Source organism: Chanos chanos, chromosome 12 (genome assembly GCF_902362185.1).
Source record: "Chanos chanos chromosome 12, fChaCha1.1, whole genome shotgun sequence".
Taxonomy (NCBI): Eukaryota; Metazoa; Chordata; class Actinopteri; order Gonorynchiformes; family Chanidae; genus Chanos; species Chanos chanos.
Genome location: NC_044506.1, coordinates 13,696,633 through 13,719,853, shown reverse-complemented (window position 1 = coordinate 13,719,853; position 23,221 = coordinate 13,696,633). Strand labels below are relative to the sequence as shown.

Below are 23,221 nucleotides of genomic sequence, written 5' to 3'. Positions count from 1 at the left end.
TTTTTGTGCTCTCTCTCTCTCTCTCTCTCTCTCTTTCTCTCTCTCTCTCTCTCGTTTTTTTTAATTTTTTTTTTTTTTTTTGCGTAATCACCTGAGGTGGGTCTAAGCTGCAATTAATCAGTCTGTTCTGTATCTCATTTGGATCTTTTTGATGACTTCACTCTGTCTATTTATTGTTCAGCTCAAGCTGTGCACTGTTTGATTTATGGAGGAGACAAACTGTATGCTTAGTTTCAATAAATAAACAAATTCATATATACATGCACAAAGACCACTCCACATCTCAGGATTTGGGACAAGGTAATTCTACACGTACACCTCTTAAGAGGAAGATGGGCGGAGAGTGTTCAACGATTGGCTGAAGCAACCTATGAGTTGTGACAGTTTACTGAAACAGCAACCCGTGGAAAGATTCTCCAGTTCATACAGTCTGGTAAGATGATATGTTCTCGTACAGAAGCTTATTTGCAGAGTAATTATTTGTGTGGTAAAGTGCAAAAAGAAGATAACGCCCATAATATTCCCCTTTGGAGAACTAGAGGGTCATCGGTTGTTTGCGCGATGAAATTCTGTAAACCACATCTGGTCGAATATGTGTTTGATTTAAGGCCCGCCTCCTTTGAAGACTGTTATTGGTCTAATTCATTTTACGTGTCCATTCAGTGGTCAGCATTGTTGTCAGTCTTGAAACGTTACGTGTAAATCCAGGAAGTGTACCGTTTGAGTTGATGCGTTGGCAGGATTGACTGAACCGAAGTCCAAAAAGACACTTATAAAGCTTTTGCGATATGCTGTCACTTCTCTAGAGTAATCTGAACGTTGCTAAATAGAATTTCTAAGATTTTTAAATATATAGTTACCCCAACAATCATTTAGCCTGACGTTCTACGCATTTGAGTATCAACTCGATGGAGTGTAGAAAGTTTGTTATCACTAGGTTCATACACCGTATTCAGTGTTTTACTGATCTGAGATTAAAAATGAACACAGAGTTTGTACTGATCGGATTTTGACTGAGTATATGAGATGTTAACAGAGATCTAATGACACAAATCTCTTTCGTTTTCTGTTCCTCGCATGTATTAGTTACAGATACTTGTAACTGCAGCAAATTGTCCAAGAAACTGGACTTCTCAGACTATACCAGATGTGCTTAAACAAATCTCTCTATCGCCACTTATACCCCCCCCCCCCCTTTCTTTAAAGCCAAATCTTTGAACCATTGTAATGGAAGGGACTAACACGGTCATATGCACAATTCCAGTTCTTGGTTACATAACACTGATATCTCTTCCTACTAACAGTATGCTGCTGAGAGAGTTCTACCATCACAGATTAAGCTGAATACTAATTTAAGGTTTCAGTTACTCTGCATTCATTTTATCCCCTGAGAATACCTGGAATTTCTGAAAGGTGATTCATTTTGTGCTTTTCTCTGATCTGTGGTCAGTGATTATCTGATTATCAGTTTTTGTAGTTTGAGGCCCCATGTAACCAAAGCGCACAGTGCGTGACCATCCTGTTTCCTGGTTATGGTTGAAACATCAAAGGTGTCAAGGCCTGAAGGTGTGTGAACAAGAGCAGAAATGACAGAAGATGGGCAGGTTTCCGGTTAGCATCCCATTTTTCTGCTTCCTGCAGCTGTCACAATGTCCCTTAGAGGAGGAAGTGGTTGGTCATTGAGGGTCATGCCCTAGGGACCGACTGTGACCATGTTGTGTAAACACTCTAATTGTTCCCTTCCTCAAGTGTCTTTGGTTTCGTCATTCAGGGCCTTTCCCCTCTTTGCTGTAATGCTTACTTCTCCTCATATCATCACCTTGAAGAACGACTATAAAACACCAAGAGTGAAAAATGTGTTTGAGCCCTACGCTGACTTTACATAGGTTGTCATTGGGTTGATATCAGAGCACATCCACCTTACCCCTTCAGCATATTAATGCAGATTTATGATTCCCTGCCTGTATGCACCTCGCTGTCTCTTTGGATGTACTTTCTTCTCAATGCTAATCAGTTCGACTGACTTCTCTTCACCACTGACGTCTCCTCCGGAGAGCTTTGCTTTAAGAGTCAAAGTAAGCTAGGGCGGAGGTACACTGTCTGATATCTCTCTGAGAGAATAGGTCAGAACACTTTTATGCTCAGGTTTGCCCTTTGGCTCATGCTTGCTTTTTCCCCACCTTTAACAAAGGAGCTTTATTGACTGGAAATAGTATTGTGTGGAGCAAGACTAGAATCTTAAATATGACAACCACCGACTGCCGCAGAAAGTAGACAAAGAAGAAATATATAGATAGACTGTAAACGTGGAATTTTCCATTATGAGCATAACTCATTTGTGATTTTTAGAATTCTACTGAAGTCATGCACCAATACGTGTGTAAAATACAGGAGTGTTTCTCTGAGTTGCTATGGTAATCTGCCAGATATATCCTTATGTGCTAAACAAGGATGATGTTAAAGGGACAGAAAGGGAATAACATGTTTCACTGCTGTGTGTGTCCTTATACCAAGAATATATAATTTTATATATCTTAATCTGAGAGGTGTACATTTGTATAATGTAAGTCTATCTGAGCACAAAGGATTAGGGAGACTAATTTTCCCTCACACCTCAGTTCAGTCCAGTGAATGATTGGAAGCCTATTTTTGACTTGTGGAATTTGAATGTCTAGCTGTTCTGCTCACTGGAAGCCACATTTTTTAGAATTTATTTTGGATAAGTATGTAAGTATGTATCCAAACAACCTTTGATTGATTGAATACTGTGAAGTTCTTTGCTACCATAGGGTTTTATTTCACATCAAATTCCACTTTAGTGTTCCAGGATGCCCGTCTTGTATTTTCTACACATGTTTGCCTCACTTCTCTTTTATGTGGTAATTTGGCTGCCATGCCACTTGTCCTTATGCGTCCTTAAATCAGTTTTACGTAGACCAGCAGAAATGTTGAAACATTAAATGTTTTATTTAGTATCAACAGAAAATTTGATCATAAAAGTAGTTAGTCATAGCAAGAATAAGAGCATAAATTGCATGTAGTTGCATCAGAATTCTCCATCAACAAGGATTATGTCCTTGAAATCTATTCTTTTCTGTTCCAGAAGAGTTGTCTTATATTTGTCCTCCATGACATCACATTGCAGAGGCTTTTACAGAAAATAATTATCGGTCTATGTATGATCAATCTATATCACTTCAAAATTTCTCAATCATTATGAGATACATAGACAAAAGTATACTTGAGGACTGCAATACCTTTTGAAATTTGAGTTTTAAAAACAAACTCAGGGCTCAATGTTCTTTATGTTGTCTTATGTTCTGTTCTTTTTTTTCTCTTCCAGGTGAAAGAAGGATGGGGAAGAAGGATGCCTGCGCTGCCAGGTTACCGGTCGATCAGTACCGTAAACAGATCGGTGAGTTTTTCCTCTGTGGCATACTGCGCTTTTCCTTAGGACTTGAAAACCATAGACGCATCTTACCTTTATCAAATATTCATCTGGTATTTGATGAAGAAGAAGTAGAGAGAAACAGCGTTTCTCTCGACATGTGTGATTGTACTACTAATCAGGGAATTTTTTTTTTTTTTTTTTAGCCAAGACTCTGTAGAAATACAGATCTGGTAGTCTGGATATAGATTGGGCGTCTGGTGTTTAAAAAAAAAAAACCCTTCAAAATAAACAACATCTCATACTGACCACTCAGTCTCATTGATTGGGAGCAAGTGTTTTTGGAGCGAGCGTATATTTTCTGTTTTGTGAACTTTAAAAGAAGCAGATGCTGTGTTGCTTGGCTCACCTTGGCTCTCATATTACTTGCTTCCAAGAGCCAACTGAAAACAATCATTCCGTATTTTACCAACTTAGGCACTGGATTTTGTTTGAAGTAGATGAAGAAATAATTTAACAAAGACACTCTTTGTCAAGCTCTAGAGCCTCAATCATGCACAATCAGTTTTTTTTTTCTCCCCTCAACATCGCAAACTCTTAACCAAAACAATATGTTGCCTATCAATCATTTGTTCTCCCCCGTTAGCATGCCAGCTGTGGTGGATGGTAGACCAGTGGGGTTTGTTTCATTACGAAGGAAAAGCAGAGTGGTTGCCAGTGGCAGCACAGGGAACCGGAGCCGCAAACACATGGCAACAAATATTGTTCTCATTATTGTTGTTGTACAACTGACACTATCCCAGCAAAGTGTTCCTTTTAGCACATAGTAACATGGTTGCATTAACAGTTCCATGGCTTGTGGATTCTGAGAAGAATCTTGAAGCAGTTTCAGTAGTGAACACATTTAACGAGAGCGAGAGAGTCTGAATGAGCTTTGTGATATGCAGTGTGTATTCCATCAGGTTGTATTGTTCAGGACACAGTGACACTATTCGGCACTATTTTTTTTTCATTAGGCACAGAGTCCTCTTTGTTAGGGTTTGCAACTTTGTGTGTGATGTCTGTGTATGCTGTAGAAAGCTTCTCTCTGAATTCTTGTTCTCTGTTAACATGAGTTTGGTTCGTCCCTTTGAACAGGACTATTTAGCTTGTGATCTTATAGCACCCCCTTTCATTGTACCATAGCTGCACGGCTAAGCACGTCATATAACAAGCTAAACTCCTGCTGTATCTTCTGAATCACTCAGACATATCCCATTTTGTTTTCTCAATTTTGTGTCTCATCAATTCAAATACGTAACAGTAGGTTACGGGCAATTGAGTTCCGCTCTCATCCTTTCTTTTTTCTTTCTTTTTTTTTTCTTTCTGCATTTCTTTCTCACTCTCTATGTCAGTTTGCTTTGAAAGGAACTCCTATCAGCCAATTTCAGTGAATCGCTGTTTAACAAAAAAAAAAAAAAAAAAAAAAAGGCCACCAAAATAGCAGAAAACGTTTTTTTTTTTTCCTTTGAAAGAAAGAACACACATCGTAATTTGAAATCGTAATGGGAAGGTAATTTATATCCTGTCAAGGCTCTTTTTTTTCCACTGTTGAGCTTTTGTGATGTCAAGCGCCCTCAGAGGCTCTCTGTTGACACACTGTCCTTAAATACTATCATTACGCTTCATAATTGACTGCAGTAAGCTGTCACCCGGCAGAGGGTCTGCTGTTGTTTGTGTGGTCATCCTGCTTGAGTTATGATGGCTTTACAGCTCACTCGGGCTTTGCGAAACGATTAGAAACGATTATCCGCGTGAGAAGGCTCACCATCAAAACTTTCTATTTTCTTTTTTTAACATTTAATATGTGTTTTATATATGCATGTGTCTGTGTGTGCAAGTGTTTTGGGTGCTTGTTTGTGTGTGTGTGTGTGTGTGTGTTTGCAATTGTACACGTGTGTTCTCCAGCTGTACCAGTTTGTGTATATTTCCATGTTTTTTTCTGCTTTGATGGAAAGCGTGTGATGTGATGTGAGAGACAGGGCACAAATGACTCTCATGTGGTGCAAGTCAGCCTGTAGTGACTCTGGCTGCTGATGGCAGATGTCAGTGATCTGCCGTTTGCTCTCAGCTCCTTGTACTTACACTGACTTTACCGGCTTCAGCTGTCACCAGGCTGTCACCAGTGCTACCCAAAGCCGCTGGCTACTACTGAGGAACTGGCCTGTCCTCCCAAATCACATATTGTTCTCCTTTTTATTTTAATTCTGGAGAGCACTTCCCATAGGCTTGTCACAAAGGACCCATTCCCAAGCCGCATTTCAGCTCTGTTTTGTAAAAACAGACAGTGTGGTAGAGAACCACTGAGCAATCTAAGTTTCATTGTGTGTGAGTCTCTGCCTGTGCCCTTTTGCAGTGGTTTCTTATTTCTGCTTTTATTTCCAGTAAGTGTTTTCCCGTGGTGGTGTGTTGCTCACAAATTGTGTGTTCATTCGCTTACTTTTTTTTTTTTTTGGCGTGTTTTGAGTGGACAGAGAAACTTCTGGTTTTTTTTTTCTCTTTCGCTCTCTCTCTGCAAAATGAAAGGAATAATTACAGACTGCTTTCTCCTGAGAACAGAGAAAATGTGTTTTCCCCTCTGTTTATCAAATGCAATTTAGTGACCAGCTAGATAGTGGGGAGGGATAGAGCAAGGCCAAGGGCATGTAAGAGGGTGCATTTGCATTTGCAGGTGATGAGACTAAAGTGCAGTCGGCTCTCGGTGGATTGAAAGACACCGTCAGTTGCATATAGAGATACTTTGCTTTCTTCTGTTCAGTTCTAACACAGTGCATGGCGAATTTACATTTGAGAATTTTCTAAGACCATAGAGGTACACTTATTTTGCAGGCCATTCAGAATAATTTACGTGCTGCAGGTAGATTGTTACAGTAGATCCCTGTTGCACTGGCACCAAACTGTGCTTAATTAACGGTGGTGCAATCCAAAATCCAAAATTACTCAGTTTGATTCAGTGCATTCTGAGGTCAACTAGGCATTCAACTGCCTAGTTGACCTCTGTTAGGAGGAAGACCAAGGTTGTGAGAAGCCATTGCAAATTCATAATAACAGCCCATGGAAGCTGACTTGTAGTGTGCTAGCAAGGCTGCAAAATCTCTCTCTGTATAAACAATTTATTGTCATAGTCTGAGTAATTACTTTGATTTGTTAACAATTAACTATTCATTTGGAACAGATGGTTGAGTCTGTTTGTTGTGTGTATTTACACCACAACAGGATGTTTATAGAAAAATAAGACATACACCTAATCTCTCCCTGTTGGTGGAGAACAAAATACATTTTTGCTGTATGCCCTAATGGTTGTGTTAACACTTAATATTTTACACTACTTGCATCCCCCCCCCCCCCCCCCCCCCCCCCCCTCCGTGATTGGATGCCCTCTGATTTATGCAGTTTCCAAATTCAGTGACTATTTTCAAAAGAGTCGTTTTCGTGGACATAAGACAAATATGTATCTCTGAATAGATGCTAGTGCTACAAAGATGTAAATTGGTAAAAGAACACAAATATTTTGACCAGCATTTGTAGCAGGGAACAGAACTGCAGTGGTTTTGATATAGTAAGTGTAAGGTTATGGTGGCACAAATTGAGAGGGAGCAGAGGAATGGCTGTGTGTGTCTTTTGGATGAGTTTACTGTTGATCCATGTTGAAACATTTCAGTTTCCATATGTAGCTACAAATTCAATGCACCCCCCCCCCTTTTTTTTTTTAATTATTTTTGTCGCTTAACCTGCTAACCCACAGCCTACCTTTCAGCAAAGCTCTGAATCACTTGCTCTACTGACTATTTAAGATCAAACTGAAAGCACTTTAGTGCTGCTCCAACTGTCCACACTTTAGTTCAGCGTACTGCGTGTGCCAAAATAAAATCTAATAATAATTCCAACATTTTCAGCAAAGTGTCATCTGCTAACATTCTGTGCGGGGTTAGGATCTGAGCATGTTGGCTGTCTATAATGCCCTCTCCCTGTTTGCTCTCCCAGAAGGTGTACCTTATGGCGAGAGGAGACCTCCCTGTCCCTCGGGAAGGGTCAGTGTCAAGAATCTGTGTCTGGGAACAGTTTACTCCTTCTGCACCCTGTTAGAGATGGATAAGGAGCTCCACCACCCCCCCCGCCCCATCCCTGTACCCATCACCACCAGCCCCCCCTCACCACCAGCCCCTTTCCTTTGTTCATGGAAATGAGCCATAGTGAGACAGGAGTTGTACTTGAAATGGCCCCTCTGTGTCGACAGCTCTCGGGGAGACCTTGAGTCCGACCCTGGTTCCACTGTAGCCACCAAGAACACCCCCTTTTTGAACAGCCAAGCTGTCGCCTTTCTGCATGCCCCCCCCCCTTCCCCCCAAATTTCTCTTCATCTGTTTGTTTCTAATTAGACAGAGAACACCCACCCCTACACACACACCACACAGACACAGTTTCAGTCTTACTCACACTCTCATTCACAAGTACACACTCTGGCAGGTGGCTAGTCTGGCCTGTGGGTTCACTGCAACAAGACAAACTAACTGCTAACCAGCGTTCAGGCCAATCACCAGAGCACCTCTCCAAACAATGAAAAAGAGCATATATGTTGGCGTTTCTATGTTTTGTTTAAAATAACCAGTTACACCCATGTGGGAGTTAAGTGCTGATTCAAAGATCATATGAGCGGGTTGATAAGATATTAATGGAGTGTGAAGTGAAAAATGTGGAAAACTTTGCAGGAAGAACCGCAACCCTTCCCTCACATCGAGCCCAATTAAGGGAAATAAGCACAGACAAACCTACTTAGACCAAGAGAGTGCGATTTAACAAAATGCATTAGTCTAATGATAGCTAATCAAATATTGATGAAGACAATAGCAAATGTACATTGTTTTATTGTATTTCCATTAAATGTTTTTTTTAAAATCCTTTTAGCATGCACAGATAACTGCCGAAATAAAGAAACACTTGAATAAATGAGGGACACAAAGTGTACTGAAAGTAGGTTCTAGCCCACAGGTGTGGTTTCAGAGTTAATTAAGCAATTAACATCCCATTATAATAAGAGTCGTGTATAAAAATTTTGAGCAGGCCACGATCAATCATTATTTTTATAGCATGGCTAGAGGAAAAGATCTGATTGTTGGCAGGAGCTAAAGTAGTGTCCACTTAGCTTGTTTTATGAGGAATGTTGGCTAAAGTGATGTTGGCAAGGAAGTCAACCTTTTAATCTATGACAATGATGTCCATGCATCGATTTGAGATGCACGACAAAAGAAGAACGGCAGTATGTGTCTAGGATCGTCCAGGTGCGGGCAGTTTGACCTGAAAACAGTGCATTGAGCGCTTAACAGAGAAGGTAGAATGATGAGATGCATTAACACCTTATTGTGTGTAAAATGCAAGACTTAGGTGGAGCCATTTGGGCAGTGGATTACTGAGGAAAGTAAATGTTGCATAGAAAGACAAATTTCCCTAGCCCTTTTCTCAACGAGCAGACTCGTGCAGGTGTGGCACATGCATGCACTAGTCAGGGACCAACAGTTGCATGTTTACCATGAATACAGGTGCTCGTGCAACTCTATGAGGGTGCATTTTTGGATTATGTCCACTTTACCTGCCACATCGTATAGGGTAAATTCCTATCAGTTTCAAACCTTCATCCACAGGTGAAGGACTTCTGTCCCGATGGAAGTGATTTCTATCAGAATGACAGTACTCCTAATCCACAGGCCAAGCATGGTCACCGAATGATTTGATGACCATGACAATGATGTAATCCATACACTACAGTCATGTCACTCCACAGATCTCAGTCTAGTTGAGATTCTAGATGAGGGAGGCTTAGACAATATTTTCCACCATTGTAGGCAAAATACCAAATGGTAAAATTTCTCTCAAAAGAATGGTGTCACATCCCACCAGCAGAGTTTGTGACACTTGCAAAATTTCTGACAAGATGTCACATGGCACACAAACACCCTGTTAAACCACCTCATGTTAGTGTCTTGTTCATTTGAGTTTTAATGCGTGTATAGCTGTGACGCTATTTCTCTGATTACTTACGTGTATTAAAAGGGTTGAAAACAATGCAAAGACGCAAAGAAATGCCTTGAATGGAAATGAATCTATCTTTCATGTATCGTCTTCCAGGAAAACAGGACTATAAGAAAACCAAACAGGCTCTTAAAGAGACACGGCTGAAGGCAGAGGCCAAGAGGAGTGCTCCTGGAATCCGGGTGAGATCGCTGTGTCATCTTATTGATTAACCTCCTCTCCCCCCCGCCCCCCTCCCTTTTCTAGAAGATTCTCTCTGTGCTATTTTGTTCTCTGAGGTCACAGTAGAATGAATGCTCTGAGGTTAAAACAACAGTGACTGAAAACAATCCATAATTCATTAAGCATGCAACATCTCAGAAATATCATAACACTGAAGCTGAATGTTGTGATCTGACCTGGAAGGCAGTGTACCTTGAAAGTTTGCATTTGATTGTATTGACACTGCAGTCAGATAAGTTGAGACCAAACACGAAGGTCAAACTTCTGCTGTGATAACAACCCTGATGTGCCCTTTTTGGAACACTTAGACCTGATTATGCATTTCCTTAATCCAATTAATTACCCTTAAATCCTGAAATATTGATATTTTACATGAATTATACATAAAAGTCCCGGTGGAAGGGGCAGCTTTTAAAGATTTCTCTTAATGTAGAACATTTCTGAAAAAGGAGAAAAAAATCATTGAATTTTAGTATGTCTGAAGGGATACAATCCAATGTCGTTGTCTGTAATATTACTCTTTTGCTTAACCTGTTGCCACGTGTGAATTATTTGTCTTTAAATATTTTATCATCAATAGTGATTTCTTCTTCCCTATTTTTTGAAACTTTTGTTTAACGCCTATGGACACAAGGTATTGGTGAACGTTTTATCCAGTTTTTGGAGGATATGGACTATTGTTTGTTTTTACTAGGCAGTATCTTGAGTCATAGACTCTCTAACTCTGCTGTTGCATTTTCTGTTGGCCGGTGCTCTTGTCCTTGGACTCCTGCTTTCTGGTCTGTCATCAGTTTTGTTTTTCAGAGGAGATGAAGCAAATCCCTTGTTTTTCCATCAGCCTGTTTTTCTGGCTATGCTCTCTTGGCAGGTGGCTCCCTTATAGCCATTCTTCAGTCTCAATCTGACTCCTCTGGTATTTCTAGAACGTTCTGTGTTTGCGAGCATGTCTGTCTGTCTCTCTCTCTCTCTCCTCTGTGTTTGCTTGGGTTGGTTGGTGTGGTCCCAGCTGTGGAGGCTTTTCCTTAGAAGAGGGCCAGAGCCAGGTTGTCCTGGGGCCAATGCAGTCAGGCTGGGCTAGCTGGCAGCCGGTGTGAGCTGCTGTTCTCCACACACTGACCAGTTGGTGTGCTGGGACATTGCCTGCCGGCATGGGGAGGGAGCGGGCGTCTGGCCACCTGCTGTGGGCATCACTCGACTCCCAAATGCCCAACTTGGTGCATGGCATAGCCTGGCAAAAAGGAAGTGAATCTGGCTGTCTTACCAGCACGGACCAGCCGCACTGGAGAAAGACTGCTCTACCAGGCTCCACTGGAGCTGACTTACAGGAACCCATGAGGCAATTTTTCAGTTTCATTTTTCGCCTTTTCATTCCACAAATGTATGTGCATACCCGCTGTACGATAATTTTCTCATGTTATTCTAAGACTCGGTTTACCAGCCATGAAAGATGTACTGTCTCCTTCTCTGTGTTTTGATATATATATATATATATATATATAAATAAAATGAACAATTCTGCTGACCTGTCAGCTCCAGTCTATAAATAGTGGGTTGTGGAATGCCTTGAAAGTTGAGATCATTAAACACAGTTGATTGATGACATTCATCTTGTCTGATGAATATAAAAAGTGGTTGTTTAACATCTCATATAATCATCTATCAATGAGACCTAGAGTCTCACTGTGTGTGTAGAGAGCGAGTGTGTGGGCAGCTAACACATTGGTGTTGGAACTCTTATCTCAGACGTGTTTATTAGGCTCATTCACACCTCAGTGCTTTATGACTGTTGACAGTTTGTGTATGGTAGTTCACTCTTTTGTGCACTCATTCACTCACACAAATGAACTGGAGAACTATCACAGTATACAACACACCTGGGCCTGGCAATCGACTATGAAGAGATAGCGAGACAGCCACTTAACAAGCGGGAAAATCCCGTTGCTATTGTTTCTGTTGGACGCTGCAGCCGGCTTGCTGTGCTGTACCTGGCTAGCTTCCACAGAGGCCAGGCTGTTGAACTGAGATTTAGGACATGTAATGCAAGTGTTGTATATGCGAGTCAAAATGCAATGAAACATTAAGACCGTGGGAAATAAAGTAAGGACAGATGAGGAGAAAGTTGTGTGTGCGTGCGTGCATGTGTGTGCGTGTGTGTGTGTGTGTGTGTGTGTGCATGCATGCGTGCGTATGTGTGTACGTGCGTGTATGTGTGTGTGTGTGTGTGTGTGCATATCTGTGTGGGTGTGTGTGTGTGTATGTGGCTGTGGACATGTGCCAGATGACTGGTAACTCACTCCCAGCATGCCACAGCTGCTGCTGAAGAGCCTCATGATGCTCTTGGTGGCCTTCCAAGAGTTTTCCATCAGAATGTAAGACACAAAAAAGAGCTAAATCAGCTTCCTAAGCTCAAAGCAGAGCCGTCACACAGGCTCACTTTTGAGCTGTGCTGTCTCGCTGAGTTTCCCCAGGTCATCAGTTTTTGGCCTGTGACTCATACCTTTTGTGCTTCTGGATACAGACTTCTCACAAAGTCGTGGTGTTTTTTGCCATTGAATTAGTGGCCATCATTCTGAATCTTAATACCACAGGATCAAATATAACCTGATGCTATTGAAAAGGTCAACAGTTTAGTTCATGTGTTGAAGATAATGTTTCTTTGACTACTGTTTGCGATGAAGAGCAAATCATTTGAATATTACTTAAGAAACAGACATTAAAAGGTGGCAAGAGTCGCCAACAACAACTGTGTATTCTCGCAGACTGCTTAAATAGAAAAGTAAATCAACTTGGGCCTCCGGTAATATAAGAAACTAAAGTGCATGAAATTTAAAAGTTTTCCAATTAAGGGTGACTTAAGCTGTTTGCAGCCTGCCTGGAACAAGATAAATGCAATGGGCAGTGTGTGTTAATGAGGACACACACACTGATGACTGTAATGAGGACACACACTGATGACTGCTGCAGCAGCTTGTACACAGATAGTCATGGCCATTGTGTCAGGTTTTAATAGTCCCCCTTCAATTTATCTGGCAGAATTATTATTAGCTCCCTGTTTGTTGGGAGGCTTATCTATGTGCTCTGGGTGTTTGATGTGTGTGTGTGTGTGTGTGTGTGTGTCTGAACTCCTACTCACTCCCGCCAACCCTTCCCACTCTCTCTTTTACTGTCTGCATTTTTTTTCCCTTTTTTTTGTGTCAAACTAAGCGGACGTTTGATGTTCTTGCATTTCAGAAGACGTTGAGATATGGAGATCACTCTAAGTTCTCTGGAATTGGAATATCATTTTTATTAATGATGAATGTGTTGTCTACCTTTATACTTTACTGTTTTACCTTAGATCCAAATAGAGTATCCATTTTAATAATACTAATCCAAATAAATCGAACTTGTAATTCATCTTGTAGATTTTGCCTAGGGCTAAGCCATTCAAAAAAGCCAATAAAAGGAACCACAAACTGGCTTAAAAACTTTCAGAATTTTCAACTTCATAATATACCCATGCAATCTGCCCCCATTGTAAAATATATCCATGCAATTTTTTCTCATTGTGTATTTCATGTGCGATAAAAGTCTTCCAGAGCCCTTAAGTTTTGATTAGAAAGTTTGATAATGAGTTATCTAGATGACGAACAATTGCTTTGTTAAATACACGAGTGCTCTTAATGAAACAGAAGATGATGAGGATTGTAATTTGGAACAAAAGGTAATGAATGTCTGTTAAAATCTAATTCAGGACTGAATTGCACTCCTCTAGCCATCATCAATTTGACTTTGTCATTAGGCTCAGTACAACTTCTAATTAAAATAAAGACTTTTCTGGAAGATTAGCTTTTGTTTTTTGAGTGTCTGTCGAACTCTATTTGTGTCACAGAAATAGTGAATAATGGAGAGCGATTCAGCTATGTATGTCACATCTGTTGAGTTTCATAGCTCTGTTAAACATCAGACAGATCTCTCATCTATCCATGTTGTCATTTGGTCATATTTAAAATAAATCACATGTTTTCACAATTCAAAAATGAAATGACATAGGCGAAAAAAAAACCCCACAAAACTGTAGTGACAATCAGAAGATAGGCATGGCATTTGGAAACCTGGGACTGCAAAAACACAAAAACATGTTTTTGTTTTTTTTTTTTATAAAAAAAACATCAGAAATCTAACTGCAGTAGATTTATGATAGACTCACCACGGCTATGCTTTTTCACTACTGAGAAAATAGAACTGTTATACAGTTCAAAAACTGAAATCTTAGAGTGAGTTAGTTTTCTTTAGCAGTTGTAATGTAATGATCCCAGATGTTTTAAATGTTATTTTAATTGTCATTTGAATCTCTCTGCTGCGGTTTCAGGACGTCGTACTGGTCGTTGTGGCTGTTCTGATCTTCTTGCTCGGTATCTATGCCTTCTTCTACCTCAACCTCAGCACAGAGATCGACCTGGATGTGGATGTGGACTAAGCGACTGGTCACCCTGAAACGTGTCCTACTGCTCATAGGTGATGGTGGAAGAGATGGCACAGTGGGTATCCTTACTTTCTATGCGTGCCCAGTGATGCCACTCTCTGATGCCTGATCCATACAATGCCCTTGGATGACTGCTGGACAGCCAGTGCTGAACCTAAAAGAAGATGGATCACAAATCTGATCTGGTCTGATCTTCATATTCAGATAAACTCAAACTAAATGCCTATAGATCAATATATGTGAGGTCATCGAATATCAGATATGCTTCCATGTTAACCACAAACGGTTGGTGTAAAACAAACCATGTATGCTTTCTTTTCTTTTTACTGAGATTATTTGCAGTCAGAAGACATGCCACTTTGAGATTATCTGCCTGGTGTCATTTGTTTGCCTTTTTTTTTTTTTTTCTTTTCATGTTTCAGTATAGTCTTATGTTTGTGGGGGGGAATTCATTTTTGGTTGAAAGCTCTTTCTACATGTTGTAATGCAATAATGAATTCACTGCTGTGCATTAAGCTTGATGGATCCAGTTTTGTTGTGTGTCGTTGTGGTCTGTTTTTTGACCACGATGCTTTGCTCTAGCTCCTCTTCATTTTTTTTTTTTTTTTGGGTCGGCCCTAAAAATACTGATTCCTCTAAGAGAAATACATAAATCTGTTTTTTTTTTAAGCACCTATATCACACAGGCAGACACACATGCTGCATTCCCATACACAAACGTATGCTTGCAGATCTAGGGATCACAATATCACAACACTGGGAGATTAGAGGCGGAAAGCCGGCTCCTGATTGAGTGTGTGTCTGGAATACTGAAGTGCTCTTTCTCTGCTGCTGTGGCAAGAGCGATTAGCATCTCAAATACTGTCAGTTTCTTTTGATGAAAGGCAGGAGAGCAGTGCTGAAAGACACCTAACTTTACAATGAGGACCTTCATGTGCTCTCTGTCATTGTGTGGCTGTGGGATGTGCATGTGTGTGTGAGCGTGTGAGTGTGTGTGTGTGTGTGTGTGTGAGTGTAATCCCTGGAGAGCCATTTATGGGTGGAAAAAATGTGAAGGATTATTAATCAACTGAACGCTGTTACCCTTAGCTCTATATGTCATTTGAAGTGCTTGGAGAGGGTAAAAAGCATGGCCTTCATTAATTTCTGACCACCTGTATGCACCTTGTTTGTGTGTTTGCATGTGTGAGTGAGAGAGACAGAGAGAGAGAGAGAGAGAGAAATGGAAGGCTAAAGCACAATGAAAATCGCTGATATTTTTTTTTGTCTGAAATATTTTGGACCATTTGCAGAAGTGATGACTTATTTCATTCCAGCAGATTTATGTTATATGTGATAATCACTTTGTGTGTGCATTTCTTTAACTGAAAACTGTTATCTTTTCGGAAAGCTCAATATTACAAGATTGTTGATTTTTTTTGGTTACTAAAAAAATATGTCCATGCAGTGTCAGAATGATTGATACCGAAGAACAGAACATTTTGTGCAATATCTTTGTTGCTGAAGTCAAGATGTTTTGATTTCTGTGGATTTGCTAAAGGAAGATTTAAGACTTTTGCAAATTCGATAGAAATTCAGAACATCAACACAAGGAAGATTTAAGACTTAACCAAAATAAAATCATTTTTAAACAAAACACATTTTTTTTCTGCTGCTTCCCAACTGTGATGCATTTTTCTGGATTTAAACACAGAGAGACACATCTCCATTTCTAAACGCACTGGTTCAGAATATATTTTCATGACAAACTGTATTTTTCATGGCATGATACACATTTTAATAATGCACCAGGAGCTTCAGCTGATTTTTTTTAATCCACCTTTTAGAGTGCTTGTGAATTTCTGTATATATCTCTCCATTACTCAGATGCCGACTTGGTCGCCCTGGCTGGAGTAGAGCACCAGAGGGGACACATGTTCCGCTGTTGGCTGTATATAGGCCGGTAGAAGACCCCTGGTCATTAAGACAATGGCTTTTACGCCGTAGGAGTTTGGCCTGGCCATGCCCAGTGGCACTCATGTCAATTAGAGCCAACGGGCTTGTGTTAGTTCATGAACCCTGCTCTGCAGCTGGGAGGTATTCACATTCACACCTCGCTACATTCATTAGGAGCAACAGGTGGCTAATAGTGGGCAAGCAGTAGGAGCCAGCCCAGCAGACCAAAAAGACACGGCATCACTAATAATCTCTATAGTTGGCTGCGGCCACTGCATACATTTATGAATGCGGCGCCATTGTCTGAGTTCATTTGAGCTGTGCTCACACAATAACGTCAAGGCTGAAGCTTGAATATTAATGGGGTGTAGGTTTAGAGAATGTCAACTTTAATCTTTGAGCCTGAGGCAAAAGGAAGATGTTCCTCGTGCCGGTACTCTGCGTAGACTCTCTGAGGCATCCTGCCGACTCGATACGTAACCGTCGGAGATGCTATAAGTGCTTAACGGTATGTATGCAATAGTTACCAAGGGCAACAGAAAAAGTGAAGCCTTTGTTGCTTGCCTCATTTTTTCTTTTCAATTTTTTTTTTTTTTTCTGATTGATGCATTCTTATAATGTACTTTTTATTGAACTCTTTCATCCAATTGCTCACTCTCCAACCCCAGCCTTTCACACGTTTGTTCTCTCTCACGACTGGAATGACAGTTGTAGGGGGTAGGGCGGTAGAGGAGCGCATTGATCTATAATACCTTCAGCGCAGCACCGCTATCGATTCCATTCAGCTTGCCCATTACGGGATCTTAAGAGCATCGCTTGGCTCCGCACGTCGCGTGGAGTAATTAATGTGACTTACAAAAGGTGCGCCGACCTTGGCCGCCGTGCATTCCCAGAGATTCTGAGCTAATTGGAAATGATCTATTGAATTTTGGCTGCGAGCATTTACATGGAAATTAATCAGGTGCTATCGGTGTAACGTTTAGCGTGACCTTAGCGCCGCGCACGGCTGAGTTTTGTGCGTGGCGTTGCCATAGTCGGGGTGACAAATGGAGCAGTTGTGTCGGCCTGAGACCGTCTCATTAGTCATGTGAAGTATGTCGCGGAGAGTAATTACTCCTCCTTCGGTCCACCTCTCTCGCCGTAAGCGGTTTCCACCCAGTCCACGTATACAGTTACTCCTCACCCGAACTCTCACTAACACAAATACCCTGTTGTTTGTCTACATATGAATCATAATCATAATGTTGGCAGTGGCACTTAATGAGTGTTCACTTCAAGTCACCTAGTGTAGAGTTCTGGCTTAGTCTATATCTCTGGCCTTTTACTTTGACTCTTTTCTTTCTGTTTTATCATGCCAAGTCTTTTTTGGGAGTGTTGAAATATAAAATGGGCTGACCAGACGTGTATAATGACCTTATCTTAGATGATTTATGTGAGTGTCTACAATGCTATACCCCACACATGCTATGTTCAATTCTCTCTCCAAACTTTTGATAAGAGTGAAGAAAGGCTGGTCTGTGGTCGCTGGGTTTTTTGGTGTGCACTGCAGTTCAGAGACATATTGTCTTTACTATATCCTTCTGTCAGCTCTGGTACAGCCTCCGCCTCTGCCACATCAACTCTTATATTGAGTTTGCCCTCCCCAAACACCTCAGGTGTGTCAGCGTGTGTGTGTGTGTGTGTGTATCTGTGTTTGTGTATCTGTGTTTGTGTGTGTGTGCATTTGTGTTTGTGTCTGTGTGTGTGCACGCGCGTGCATGTGTGTGTGTGTGTGTGTGTGTGTGTGTGCGCATTTGTGTTTGTATTTTTGTGTGTGTGTGTGTGTGTGCGCACGCATGCACATAGCATTCAGAGCCGTGTGTGCTTGTGGCTATGCTCCAGTGAAGCGCTTCCTCCCAGTGACTGTGCAGACACCTGCAGATCTGACAGACAGGAGAGACATAGGGAGGGTCAGTCTCTGGAGAGTCTCATTTACTCTCTCTCTCTCCCTCCTTCTCTCTCTCTCTCTCTCTTCCTCCCCCTCCCCCACCTGCTCTCCACACACGCTGTTCTCGCCCTCTTACTTTTTGTATTTATTTTCTTTCTCCCTCCGTCTGTCTCTCTCCTTATCCGATTCTTTCTATATTACTTTCCCTATTTCTGCTCACCATCTGCCTCCTCCAGTCTCACACAGTAAGCGTGTTTGTCTCTTAAACCTGACAGCCCTTATAATGCAGCAGGTCGCATGTGCAGGTTAGTGACAGTCCCACACAAACATTGGAGATACAGAGCCAATGGGCACGATGTGTGATTTGTGTTAAACTGTACTGCTAATTCGCATAGACCACTTACCATACCTCTATCCCCCTCATGTTTTTCTTTTACCGCTTACATACTTTCCTCTCAGTCTTTCCTTTTTCTCCTTATGTATAATGTTCTTCTGTGAGTGATACAATGTAGAGGGGAACTGCCTGCTGATCATTTGCATATCAAAGAAGCCCAGCGCATGATATGCACAATTAGCCATTCTTTCATAAAATGTGTTTCAAGGTTTCTTCATGGAATAATGCACACCAAAGTGCTCTTTATACTTCATACATTGAACAAACAAGGAAAAAAAAAAATGTATCGTCACATTTTTTCTCCCCCAAAGGTATTTATTTTTCCATCATGTAAGATGAGTTCTGTACTGAAATTCAACTGAAATTTACCTGGATGTGGAAAAACAGCTTTGAGAAGAGAAAATGACAAACTGATGTTGTAAAGGTTCACATTAGAACAGAGAGCATCGTCATGCACAGGCACACATTACTCCACAGACGTTAATGACATACATGGGATGTAACAGTGACAACTGAACTAATATTGGATTTGCAGTGATTCTATATGCGTATTAGGCCACTCAGAAAGAAGAGGCTGTCATATGTACCCGTGGAACACCACTAAAGCTGATGCAATTGCTCTGATAGAGAGAGAGAGAGAAAAAAAACAGCCCTAGAGCCTTTGAATATGATGTGAATGCATTAGCAGGCTTGGCAGCCCTGTGGATTAGAACACCTCTGTGCTTTGTGAGGTGTGTGTTAATGTCAGACTTAAAGGATTTCACTTTGAAACACATTCACTGATTGGCTCCCTAATCCCTGGTGTGTTTTCAGTAGGGAAGGTGAAACCAAAGATGGAATGTTTCAAATAAAGGACACAATGATGAATTAATAAGCATGACAAAACTTTTCTGTAGTTATGCTGGGTGGAGATTAGATTGGGATTCTGTGCTAATCATTTGATAAAAAAGTAAAAGTAAATAGAAGAAATTATGCTAAAAATTAACAGTGTTCCCTATTATGATCTGTGTGTGTGTGTGTGTGTGTGTGTGTGTGTGTGTGTGTGTGCGTGTGCATGTGTGTGCTCATGTCTGCTTTCCTGTATCTCTGTTTGTCTGGGTGTATATGTGTGCTGATGTATTGATGGGCAGCATGACAGAATACTGCAGGTGCTCAACAGGTGCTTTGTGACACCATCTTCTATTTGCATGTTCTCTCTCTCTCCCTCCCTTCTCTCTCTCTCTCTCTCTCTCTCTCTCTCTCTCTCTCTCTGTGGCTGCTCACTGCTCTCTGTTTGTTCTGGCTTATTGTGTTATTCATAGGCACACACCTGGGCTCTGTGCACCTGGGTTGGCTGGCCGTCAGAGCATGGCAGAGCGCCAGTTCCTGTCCAGAACAGGAACCACACACACACACACGGACACACACGCACACGCACACGCACACATGCACACACCCACACACACACACACACTGATAGACGGCAGGAGTCTGAGAGGATCCAGGGGGGAGGTGACCACTCAGAACAATATCCTTGTATTGAGAGGGCAAAAGAATGAGAGAAGATAAGCGCTCTGAGGAATGCATATATATCTGATGATCCTCCCCAGAGCACAGAGCATAACAAGGCACTGACAGGCTTGGAATGACCTTACCAGTGGAGAAACAAAACTGAAAAGCAGCCCAGTAATGAAAGAGCTGGGAAACCTTGCTCCTCAGGTCAGACAGGAGGTCTCAGTAGAGGTACTTAGTCTCAGTTTGGGTTCTTAAGCTTGTCAGAACGAGGTCCATTCTGTTAGACTGTGAGAATATGTCAGAGTGAACAGGACCAGAGAGAGAGAGAGAGAGAGAGAGAGAGAGAGAGTGAGAGAGTCATTAGAGCTGGCACTTGTTTTAATCATGACCCAAGGGTTGGAATATCAGCCATTTCGTTTTGGCAACAGTATCGTTGGACGATGATGGATGGTGTGAGGAAAGCAGGAGATCCATCTTTCAGTCAACCTTTCTCTTCTTGTGAAATGGACCTGAACAGACAGACAGATACCACAAGGAATAACAAGTTTGTGAGGATGTCAGACCACTCTCTCTTTCTCTCTATTCCCACCCCCCCGCCCCAAGCAGCAGGGTTTCATTTCACCTGGACGGGGGTCTCTTGTCTCTCCTGAACAACGGGGGGCTTGTGTGGTCTCTAGGGAAGGGACTGGAGGGGCTTGGGGCATGAGAAAGGCCCGGTAGATGAAAGACAAGGCCACCGTACCGTGACCAGGCCACTGCAGTAAATACGTAATTAATGGCGCTCAACACGCCGGCTGCTCCTGTCCTTCCTCTTAGAGCTCCATGCTCCCACCCGTACCGTACCCTCAGGGCCAGAATGAGTGACCGTAAGTCTCCCACAGAGACGCCACTGTCCTCCCCTGCTCCCAGCCCAGTATAGGACCCCACAGGCTCTGAAGGTCACCAAAGGTCAAAGGGAGAGATATTCTCTCAAAGGCGGGCGAAGAGACTGAAGGGATCCCTTTCATCCTCTGATTTCCACCACTCTTTCTTTCAGTGGTCACTCACTTTTTTGTGGAGAAGCAGATTGTATAAGACATGTATGAGAGGAGTCATTCATTGGCACTCATGTGAAGAGGACACAGGTTTACAATGGAAGGGGAGGGTAAACACAAGGACAGCCAAACTGATCTATCAAGGTCTTTGTTCTTTGCAATGTGCACAGACCCACAGTAACATGAGCCTATTTTCAACCTGAATGACGAATATTGTTTCGAATATTCTTCGGAACAACACCGACGAAGCCTCCGTCGGATAGGCTTCGTCTGTGAGGTTTTCCTTTTTTTTTTCGGTCAAATGTGCTTTGCTTATTTGCCGTCAGATATTTGATATTGGATGGCAGAGACATGAAACACCAGGTGATAGTCAGCTCTAACAGCTAGATTGTTAAAGATTCAAGCAATAATAGGTGTGAGCGTGGTCTTTGTTGTAGGTGAATAGAGATGGCACAGGGAGAGTGGCTAGCATGTGATGATTCTGTGTTTACTAGCTGTCCTAGTCAACATGCACTTGCTGGCCAGCGCAATATGGGAGTTTGCACAGGTGTCCCTTTCCATCATTAGAGAGAGCAGCCTCCTTGAATTGCATTTGACTCCCAAATAACTAGTCTGAAAACACACAAAACATGCATATGCACACATACACCAAACTCAGGTGCAAGCACACAGACACGCACACAGATACACACACACACACACACACACACACACACAAACACGCACGCACGCACATTCAGATTTACACTGATACACAAGATCTTTCAGTATATCCTCTACTCACAACACAGTTGTACCAGGGTGGCTTCAGTGTCTTCTGTTTGTGCAAGAGCTCTGTGGTTTTTGTTTGGAGTTAAACGTTTTCTTTTCCAGCTCACAGAGGAGAGCCCTTGTGTATATATTGAGTTACTGCTCTCCTTTCGTTCACTTTCAGTCTCTGTTTCTATCTTTCTCGCTCTCTCTCCAATTATCCTGCTGAGGGGGGAAGGAAATAAATCCTGAGAAAATAGCCAACTGTGGCTGCCCTTTTCCAGGAGGCCGGCCCGTCCTGTCTCCTGGTTTGTATGCGTGCCTGTGTGGATGAACAGGTAGCTTGTAAGCCCAGAGCCAGGCCTTCACACAGAAGCAAAGCCCGCATTGTCCAACTCCGTAATTTTTTTCTTTACGCTTTACGGCCTCGAGCTGAAGAGGGAGGATGGGAAAGCCGCGGACGTAATGTGTTTTGACAGCTGCGCTAGCCATTGTGGGACTGTGCTGAGCACCTATCTGTGCCAAGCTCCTGGTTAATGATGAGAATGAGAACTGTACACCTGTGGCCCCCCTAATCACACTCTCATGACCAGACTGGACCACTAACGCCAGCCCGACGCTCACTAACTTTGGCCTAATGCTGGCACACATCACTCCTGGAGGGCTCATACAACCAGCTGCATTTAGATTGAATTGAGAAGTTTTAATAACTGAGTGAACAGAACGACCGACTCAGGGCTGCTCTGGGCGCTTATTATGTTTCATGTCATGAGCTCGTAGGATTTGCATGGGATTGATAAGAGCTAAATGGATTTGTTATGCTTCAAGGGTAAAAATATCATTGCTATAAACATTACTGTACCATAACATTTAAAGAAAGATTAAAAGTTATGATAATAATGCATAGGAAAGACAGGGAAAAAGAAATTAAATTCTGTTCCTGAAGCTCTGGCCGCTGCCACTTAAGCTCCATTATACCATCCCTGACTATGTTTTGACCTTTCCTGTAAAATTCAGATGAAAAATAGTCCTCTAAATCATTTGTAGTGTGAGTGTTTATCTAAGCAGATTTTAAGGATGAGTGAGAGGTGGACATTTACTTTACCCCCTCCACACCCCGCCACCTGTGACCCATTTACAACAGAAGCCTGTGGTCGGACTTGTGTGGGTGAACTTACACCTCCGGCGTCTACTGGGAGTACACTGGTGCCCGGCCCTCACGCCCAACCTCCTCCTCCTCCTCCTCCCCTCCTCTCCTCTCTCTGAACCCCCTAGAGATAGACTACATGTGGGGGAGACAAATCACAGGCCTCGTCACACGCTGGTACCATCACGCATCCCCTGCATACTTGCCCCCTGAGTCACCCAGCAAAAGGGCAGAGAGGTCGGGACTCTGCCTCCGCTCTCTTAATCCAACCCCCCCCCGCCCAGCCAGAGGTGAACCGCGTGAAGCCTCAGCTTTCTGTTCTCACCTACTGTACTCCTTCGTCTCAGGCCGGTGCTCTAAAGCCGAGTGTGCATTTTAGCAGGTCTCAGCAAAGTGACT

General features: G+C 42.2%; 1 protein-coding gene across 1 annotated transcript; it reads left to right on the top strand.

Annotated features, from left to right (window-relative positions):
• The first annotated feature begins 396 nt into the window (after positions 1–396).
• Positions 397–15,768, top strand: triqk (triple QxxK/R motif containing). The gene is made up of 4 exons (XM_030788951.1): positions 397–433; positions 3,344–3,415; positions 9,551–9,636; positions 14,028–15,768. The coding sequence occupies exons 2-4, from the start codon at positions 3,355–3,357 to the stop codon at positions 14,133–14,135; spliced, it is 255 nt and encodes an 84-aa protein (XP_030644811.1). The 5' UTR covers positions 397–433; positions 3,344–3,354; the 3' UTR covers positions 14,136–15,768.
• Positions 15,769–23,221: the final 7,453 nt, after the last annotated feature.